Source organism: Sturnus vulgaris, chromosome Z, assembly GCF_052056855.1.
Source record: "Sturnus vulgaris isolate bStuVul1 chromosome Z, bStuVul1.hap1, whole genome shotgun sequence".
NCBI classification, from domain to species: Eukaryota; Metazoa; Chordata; class Aves; order Passeriformes; family Sturnidae; genus Sturnus; species Sturnus vulgaris.
In genome coordinates, this window is record NC_142283.1 from 38,305,245 (window position 1) to 38,315,074 (window position 9,830).

Consider the following 9,830-nt stretch of genomic DNA (forward strand, 5'->3'; position numbering starts at 1 on the left):
ACAATCTAATATTTCCCAGGGTCAAGAAGAATTTACTGTGAAAGAAATCCCTGACCCTAAAAAAAGTGTATGTCATAGCTGTTGTGGTAAATGGTACCAACCCACATAGCACAATGGAGTCTCTTGGTACTGCTGCAGAAAAGGAGGACTTGCTTTGACTAGAAGCTGCTTCTAATTTTCTTGGGGGGAAAAATCTTACTTTGAAGTATTGTAGGCTTGACATTTTTGGCAGATAACTTGAGGAAGTGCTGGTATGCATTTAAGTGTCTTATGCATCTACTCACTGGTACTCAGTTAGTTTTAATGAGCACATATGTATCTATCAAAATAGACCTTGACCCTGAAAACTTAAGCCAGGCACTTACAGAAACTTGTCCTGTCTGCTCTGCCACTTCTAAACAATCTTTTATCATTGGTAGATGATATAAGTGAGCCTGATACCAAACAGGGGTCAGATACAGTTTCAGGAAACTGTCGTATCCTTCTTCACATCATTAATAATAGAAAGAGCATGCACAGCCAGGAAGCAGAAGCTGGGGCTGTTTTCATTATTACTGTACAGCACAGAAACATGGATCTCTCCGTTTTGCCAAACAACAACCATCCTGATAAATTCCTGCAACTGGAGGTTAAATCTTTAGTGAAAAACTCTGCCTTTCTACCAGCCAGCTGGGCGAAATTCCCAGAAGCAGCTTTACCTGGAGTGCAGCGGTGGCACAACAGGATCTATTTACAGGTAAGGACTAAAAGAGGCTGACATTTTCCTGATTTTTCTACCTCGTTTTAAGGATCAGGAGAAAAATTACGTGATGGTAACACATCAGCTGTAGTTTCAGCTTCCTGCATCTCTTAATCGGCATCATTAATATTCCTGTATATTTTCCCATTAACATCAGGGAGGATCAGGCTCCATGAGAAGAGTTGCTTTCTTGAGGGTGGTCTACTGACTTTATTTCAGTGTATTAGGCTTTCTACTTCTCTTTGTAATATTTTCATTGCATTTTCCAGATAGTCTTCTGAAGTCAAATACCACTTAATTGTACTAAAGGTGTGCACAGAATGTGCTCTCTGAAGAAGTAAGAATGGCCCCAGATTTAAAATGAAAGTGAAGTCACATCCCTTGAACTTGGTGAAAAGGCACATTAGAGGGACATTAAAGATTCTTGTTACAAACATATATATATAATGGCTCATCAAAACTTCCTTTCTATTTTCCCCTTTTTTTCTCATTCAACTTTAGCCTTCCTGTTACACTGAAAGACAACTGTCGGAAGTGTGAAACATGCTGTCAGCATTAATCCAGGTTATTATATAGAGGTAGCAGCAGTTTCTTGGTAAAAATGTAAGTGTGCACTGCCTAGCAGAGGCCCTGGAGCTGGCGGAGGAGAAGTTCATGTCTGGATCAGCAGCGCTACAGCTGCATCAGCTCACACCCCTCTGGGCCCCACTTGCTGCTCCACAGTGCTCCTTTCCTGCTGCCCGGGGAGCCCCTCGCCTTTCCCCACCCCTAGCATGAGCAAAAGCTCCAAGGTCTGGTTCTTGTCAAGGGATGGAGACATACATAAGAGGTTGGGGGTGAGGGGGGTGATGGAGAAGAGTCTACATTCTCAGGATCCTTAGGGTGGGTGTCGGATTCCCCAGGGGAATGAGGAGTAAGAGCCAAAAAAGCTTGAGCCTGGGGGAAGGGAGGAGAATGATGCTGAAAGTCTCCCACAGCCACTTCCCGTCGCACTTCTCCGTTTTCAGACATTTCTCCCCATCAGCTCTCTAAACCCCTTTGCTCCCTCCCAGAGTCCGTTCCAGTCCTCCTCCAACTGCAAAAGTTCTCCCCCCCGTGCCACCCGCTTCCACGCTCCCCCCTTACTTTCCCTAGCTTCTTCCCTACCCCAGACACCCTTCCCTCTGCCTGCTCCACCGCCTCCAGCCGCTCCGTTCGTGTTGTATAATCTTTGCTGGCGGCTTCCCAAGGAGAGCTGGGCGGGGAGCACGCTGTGGCCCGTAGTGTCCCATGCAAACAGCGCTAACAGGGGACGGAGCCTGAAGGGTCCCGAGCGGCGGGGTATGGTGCAATGCTGGCCTCACCCCCTTCCCCCACCTAAGCCCCTCTTTTGTGCAGGAGGGAGGCAGCCACACACAGAGCCTCCTCCGCAGCAGGGATCCTTCTCCCCATTGTTGTCAATCAGGACGCGCTGTCACCGAGCCAGGGCTGCAGAGCTGCGGGAGGAGTAAAAATGTGTAGGGAGCCCTGTGCTTTTTGACTTGTGCTCTGCTTTTTGCCACCAGCGAGAAGGTTTTCCTGGAACTCTGTGTCCCAGCCCCGGGATGGCTGTTTCAAAGGAAATGTCTGCCTCCAAAAATGGAGTTTGCAAAGTGGTATATTTTATAAATGCTAAACCTAGGACACAATCTATACTTTTAAGAGTAGTCATTAGTGAATTCAAGCTGTCCAGATAAAATTCATTGTGCCATTCTCTCTCCCTTAGGAGCTCGCCTTCTTTTTCTCCTTTTGCTGACAGTCAAATAAAGGGAAAAGTACTGATGAGTTCCAGACATTAGAAGAAACACGATGGCACAGTGGAGAACTAATGGTGCAGGAATACTATATTTTACTTTAAGATGAGAGAGATAATGGGGTTAAGGGTGAGTTAATTCAGAAATGGAAAAAGAGGGGCAAGAGGGGAAGAGAGAATTAATTTCAGAACACGTGTGCATGATCTGCAGATTCCTAAAGTCATTAAACCTTGAGAGTAGCCTAAATTCTCTCTTTAGAAGTCAATATTCTTTTAAGAAACTATTGCTACTGAGGGCTCCCTATGCAAAGTGACTGCTCAGTGACATGTTTGTGGTCTCTTCCAAACCTTTATTATGAGATCACTTAAATTCAAATGCACTGAAGTGCTTATGTGTTTTCTACACCTATAAGTTTTAAAATCTGTTTCCATTATGAAAAACTGCCTCGTGTAATGACAAAAAGCTGCTGGTATTTCTCCTCACTTTCCTCTTTGGTATCAGGCAAACTAAACAGCTTCTCCACTTAGCATGTACTTTCATCATCTACTTTGACTAAAACAAACCATAAAGCAGTCCAGGAATTCTGGCCCTTCCTTGTGAAAAGCAGCATAAAAAGCACAGACTTTCTCCTGCAAATGGATCACTGCTGACCGCATTCTGATCACCCTGACAATTTCCAGTCCTGCTGGACTCTCTGCCCCACAATATGTTTTAATACCCAGCACACACCAGATGATTAATCCTCTATATCTGTTTCTCATGCATGTCTCCCCTGTAGTCAACCTGGTAGTTTTCTACAATTCTGAGACTTCTCTTTCTTGTTTATATTTCCCTTCCCCCCGCCCCTCGTTTTTGGAAGACAGCAGAGAGCATTCAGTCTTAGCAGCATGCTACTTCTTGGCATGATGTTTTTTTGGCCTTACATATGAGTTAATGCCTGTGTCCTGTCTTTGCTTGTTTCTCAGTATACCAGGACAAGAGGGTTTTTAAAAATCTCTAAGTTAAGTGCCAGGTTAGAGTCACTTCTTTGTCCCCTGGCTCATACGTGCATTATGTATTTCCACTCTCTCCCTTATTCTTCCCTAGACATCTGCAACTGGCCACAATAAGATCCAGCTGCAAGGTTGGCAGGAGCTTTGATCCGAGACTGTACAGAAGTTTTTATATAATGCACTCACAGCCCTGCAGAACAGCATTACCAATGACAGATAAAACACCTTTTGAAACTAAACAATTCATTACAAAAGATAGTCTCAATGATGCACAATTAAAATAGTCCATATGAATGTTCATTTTTCTCTAAAAATCCCCGTCACTTTGGCTGAAGTGTTTATAACTATATAGTGATCTCTTTCCTGTCCATGTCAGGTGGCTTTTCAGTTTTGCAGTACCTAAGGCTGCCTTAATGTCTCTGACAAGGGATCCAGATCCCCTTCATTTCCATCCTTAAGAAAAGATTCATTCCTAGAATCTTCATTCATAGAATCAAAGAAGGGTTTGAGTTGGAAGGGATATTACAGGTCATCCAGTTCCAACTGCCCTGCCATAGGCATAGATGTATTCCACTTGAGCAGGTGTCTTCAAAGGCCCAGTCAGCCTGGCTTTAAACACTGTCAGGGATGGGGCATTCACAACTTTGGACATCCTGTTCAAGTGTCTCACCATCCTCACAGGGAAAAATGCTATCTAAACCTGCCCCCTTTCAGTTTAAAGCCATTTCTCGTGTCGTATTTTTGTAAAACTTCTCTCTTTAGCTTTCTTGTCAGACATCTCTATGTACTAGAAGGCTGCTATATGGTCTTCCTGCAGCCTTCTCTTCCCCAGGCTGAACTACCCCAGCTCGCTCAAACTGTCTTCATGAGAGAGGTGCTCCAATGTTCTGTTCATCTTTGCAGCCTCCTCTGGACCTGCTCAGGCTTCTCAGGAATCCTTGGTGTGAGCTGTCTGCCCTACTGTCTTTCATAGCTCCTTATGCACCTTTGGCTGATCCTTGCCTTCCCGATTGCCCTTCCATAGCATCTCCTATGAGAAGTGATTTGTTGAATGAAGCTCTCAAGTGCTGGTATAACACAAAAGATTTTTTATTTTCCCAATGTCTAGCAATACCTATGCAGTTAATACTCCTACCACAGGGATTCTTGGCTACACCCTAATAGTTTTTTGTCTATCAAACCTTTTGTCTGCCTTCAAAATAGATCTCTACATTAGAAAAATGTCCTTATGAGTGCAGGAAAGGTCTCTACAATCTGTTACAAGGCTTTTGCACAACGGATGGTTCTATTATTAAACGAGCTACTATCAAATATAATGACCACCCTGCTAGTCACTTTCATTAGGATTGAGAAGGCTGTTATGAAACAAATCCTGTAGTATCTAGTGGCTTTCGGTTTCTGTAGGACTGCCTTGGTTAAAACTTCTAGGTGTAGCTGCCCATCAACAGCCCTTCTTACTTTCCTTGGGCATCATTGCCAACATCAGGTGGAAACCAGGGCTGGCGATGGGAACAGAGAAACTGGTTCTGTTTGGGAGGAAAGGGAAGAAAAGCTTTAGTTCCAGGAAGTAAATTTCCTTTACTGTTTAACTGTCTCTTTCTTCTCTTCTTTCAGGTAGATGGGCTTGAAACCAAGGTCTAGCCTTAACTGTTGATGTCCTGGGTTTGATGGGTGATACCGCAAAACACAGGCTGGGAAAAGGATGGTTAGGCTCTTGGGTTGTTTCAGTGCTATCAGCAACAAAAGCAGTGGGAACAGAAGGATGAAGTCAAGATAAAAATGAGATAAAACTACTTCCTAGTAATAAAGACTAAATTATAATTTTAGTTAAAAGAATTGTAAGGTATGCATAATTTGCATTATAAAATAATCAACAAGAGAAAGACTTGGAGTAAGCACACGTTGACTCAGTAATGAAAATAACACTGACCCTCTATAGATCTTTGAGCTTTTCATAGAATACTAGTACTTGTACATGACAGCTCTCTGTGTCTGTCAAAGAGGGACATACTTTTCACAGTGAAAAATTAGTTATTAACCAGTTATAACAGTGTTCTTGCTCATGAGCTATATGTAGATCAAACACAGTTATGTGTTTGCAGAATTGAACATTTTTCATCTTGTTAAATAAGTATTTCACAAACATATTTAATCTACAGTTCAGTGTTCTTCATAACTGCTGCTTCTTGGAGTATCCGCTATTCGCTCCTTCCTTTCAGTGAATAATAGCATAAATTGCCTTTGATTTGTTCTGTTCCACCCTCATTCACACTGTCTTCTTATATTCAGTGTGTATAGATAGTATGAATTCTGTAATGGATATTGATACCTAAATTTACAATAGTTTTACTTTGAGCATTTGCTGCATGAGTCAGAGTCTGTGACAAAGGTTGGGATGTGTTTTCAATCTTAAAAGAGAATGTAAAAAAGTAGCTTTTGCAGAAATTCATACTAGCAAGCATATTTTTGTTGTCTAATCTTATGTTTCACTGCTTCTAGAAATGCATATGTTTAATGCAATATTGTTCATATTTCTTTGTATAATTTCTTAGACCTAAAACTTCTGGGGTTTGCATGTGATTCTAGCTTCTGTCCTTCCTTTCCCCTAACTAGTAAGACATATCTACAATCAGGCATCTGCTGTATTCAAGTACATTCTCCCAATTAGTTTGTCACTTCAATGTCTGTTCTGTAAAATTTCTGCAAACTATATCCTACCCCAAATTCCAGTCCAGTTCTTATGGTAAAACCCAGCTGCCCCTCCCAATCTATTCTCTCTCTACATCAGCTCCAAGCCACCACACTCTTCTCATGCCCATGGAAAGAAAGGTACTTCAGGCAGCAGGGGAAAAAGTTCTGACACAAAGCACTGTTTTTATGAACAAATTTTTGCATCATACCATCTATTCCAAGTTTTGGATAATTTTATCTAAAACAGCTTTAAAAATTACTGTCAAGTCACATTCTTTTCACAACATTTTAGTCTAGGGAGACCAATCATCCCCTGGTGAGACAGTTCGCGTTCTTCAACAAAATGTTCTCCAAGTTCAACTATTTAGCAAGCCTGAGGGAAGAGTCATTAAGGTCAATGACAAACCTTAAATAAGAAATAAAGTAAATAAAATAAAATGCAGTCAGAAAGAAAAGGCAGTTAAAAACACCAGCTCAGCTGAAGTCTGGCCAGTACAGCCCAGAGGGCTTCAGTGCCAGCTGTAACTGCAATGGAGAGAGTAATATTATCAGGGGATACGTGAAGGCTAAGGAACGACATGTGGAACATATGAACTAACAGAAGGATGGGAGGTCACTGAGGATTCACCCGCCTACTAATGGCAATTATTGATGGGAAACATGCTTAGTCACTTCTGTAGGATTTAGGGATAGGAATGCCAGCATGATGCTTCCTCCTAGAGTTTCTTAGACAAAGTCTGCTGTTTTCTCTTCTTCACCTTCACTTTCTGAAGGAAATCAGTCCTTCGGCTTCCTTCTACACCTGCCTGCCTCAGACCAATATAGGAGTCTATACATGCACACAGACAATGCAGTCATGAAATAGGTGATGGCACACAGCAGCTGACTTCCACTGAAAGTGGACTCTCCAGCCCACAAAGTGGGCTTCTCAAGCAGAAGAAGCCAACAGTTTGCTATCATCTTGGGGACCTTCACTGACCTGATGAGGTGTCGAAGCAGTTTCCAAAGCCAACATGCAGGAGGTCAGATGCCCTGAGCTCCCACCAGAAAGGTGGAAGGAGAAGCAGGGCATGTGTCTAGCCCTTTTGCAGCTGAAGTCCATCCAGCCTGTAGTAACGTAACATCTGGAGATCTCAGTAAATGTGAAAAAATCAGGGAAAGTTATCCTTACATGGAAGCAAGTTTCTCAGGACCCAACTTCTTCACTGGCTGTTTATTATGTGCATTTTACCTTATGTGCATCTTGCAGCAGGTGCTGCCCACACCTTTGTGATTTCTGAGAGCAGGAGGGAGGTGGGGATTGCCCTCTCCCAGCATACCTGACACAGGACCACTGGGTCAGGCCAAGGCTCCCCTTGACCCAACACAAAGCTCCTAAGGACGAAAGAACTTACGAGGAGGGATGAATTTGCTCTGTATTGGTTCTAAAATCCTGAGAGATGGGAGAGGTGTTACTGTAAGACAAATGCTCTGCAAAATGCAGGTCTCTTAGGTAGCTGACACGCTGTGGTACCACAGATCAGTGACAGGATAATTGAAAGTCTTGGGGACAGAAGGCTGTGAAAAATACTGAACAGCTTGGACTAGAGATTGCATTCCTCCATGCAATTGTAGATCGAAAAGTATCGTAACTACTATTTTACAGAACCCTAAAGAAACCCTTAGTGCTGTTTTAAGAGGCAATTTGTGATTTCTCAAAAATACGATCCCACCAGGACTGTTGTCTTTCTTCCTTCCTCGACATCCATATGTTCTAAAAGGTCTTATTTAACGGCTTTTGTTATTGGAAGACTGCTCAGGTATTTAATTACCTATGAATATTGACAGTGCCCTCAGCTGACTGAAGAACTTCAACATCCTGACATGGGTCTAGCAGTCTAGCATTCAACAGTGTGAACAGAACTGTGAGTCACACCTCTGCTATCAGAGATGCATTTCCAGTTGAGGTTGTCTTTTCTTTTACACACCATTGCCCCTGTGATCATTCTGCTTTGTCCTTACATCTTTGCTTCTGCATCACATATCCATGGCTTTCAGCAGAACTATAATGTTCTACTGCAGTTCTCCATAGCACATTTCACTAAAGCAGAGGCTTTCTTCCAGCAGGCATTATAATGTCAGTTCACATTTGCAAAAGAACTTAATGTTCAGATTGTACCCACCTGCTTTCCTCAGAAGGAAGAAATCTGTCCAATTGAGCGGTCAGGCTCCCTCACTGTAGAAGTTTGCCAGAGGGAGAAAAATGGTTACATGTGTAGTTTAAAAATGATTATGTTGCGTTACAAGTGATAATTCTGGAAAGGGGCCTGTGTTGTAGGTAATGCAAATGAAAGCCAGGTTCTGATCTAACTTGTGTCTTACAGAGAGAAAAGAGAACTGTCACTGAACTGCCAGGCTTAGACTTGAACAGGGTCAGTCAAGAAATAATAGACAAATCACTGGGGAAACACATTACTCCCATCACCCTGAAGTCCACAATCAAGAGCAACCCATTGTATAGTGATATCTATGTGGATGACGACTGGGAGGAGAAGAAAAAGACTCCTTCCTGGACTGTGCAAGAGTATGACAGACAGTCACTGCACTCTAACTTGGCCAGCCACATAAAGGTAATTGGCTGTTGTGCTGAGTTTGAGCAAGTGAATTGCTGTGAGCTGTGTGGTGCATGCATAAACCTCTGTGCAGCCCTCTTGGATCTTTAGGTGAGATTACAGAAGTAAATGTGGAGGTATTTTCTGGTATGGACGTGGCACAAATATGAGTCTTATCAGGAAAGAAGTCTACATACCTGGTGAGACACCAGGAATTTAAATTTTGCAGTACATGACCTCTGATGAGAGAAGCTCTTAAACCACAACACTGTACAACTCAGGTCCCCTGAGTTGTAGAGAAGAGCTACAAATGTGGCACTTAAATACTTTAATAACTGTTGATAGCAAAAATCTGTTATCAAATTACATATATTTCTCAGCCTTGTCCACACTATAAAGGATCTCACCTCCTTGTGGGTTGGCACAAATTACTTTTAGGATTACTTTTGTTTGGGTTTTGTTTGTTTTTTTTTTCTCTGCTGTACCATTTTTTGAAGAGGGAGTCAGTGCTGTGTTTATAAAATGTCATCTCTTCTTGAGAAGACAACATGGTTTGTTCTGGGTTTTTAAACACATTTCAATGGCTGGTGTCCTACTTTTGGTTCCTGGATGAAAAGTGTGGTTTTAATTTTCCCCAGTGGAACATTTGCAGCATCTGGAAAGTAGCACAACCTACATTCAAGTGAAAGTGTCTCGCATATGTGTTGTGATGTCTTAAATTCATTAATCAGTATCTGATGATAGCCAAAATACTTCTGGGTATGTTCTAATGACTTTGTGTAAAAGAGAGAAACTGATTTAATTTTCTGATTTTTCTTCTAGGAAAATCCTAATGATCTACAGTTCTGGATGGGGGATATTTATACTCCTGGGTATGATACCTTGTTAAAAAAGAAGGAGAGAGAAAAAAAGCATTCGAAATATTGCCGAATCATTCTGCTCATCGTACTAGCCATTTGCATCCTAATTACTGTAATCACACTTAGTGTTTTACTTACTTAGTATAGCCAAATGATGGTGAATTTTTTTCAATAAATATTTTTAT

General features: G+C 42.0%; 1 protein-coding gene across 1 annotated transcript; it reads left to right on the plus strand.

Annotated features, from left to right (window-relative positions):
• The first annotated feature begins 547 nt into the window (after positions 1 to 547).
• Positions 548 to 9,787, plus strand: MINAR2 (membrane integral NOTCH2 associated receptor 2). Its single transcript, XM_014869082.2, has 3 exons — positions 548 to 736; positions 8,558 to 8,803; positions 9,608 to 9,787. Exons 1-3 carry the CDS (start codon positions 572 to 574, stop codon positions 9,785 to 9,787), a joined length of 591 nt encoding a protein of 196 aa, XP_014724568.1. The 5' UTR covers positions 548 to 571.
• Positions 9,788 to 9,830: the final 43 nt, after the last annotated feature.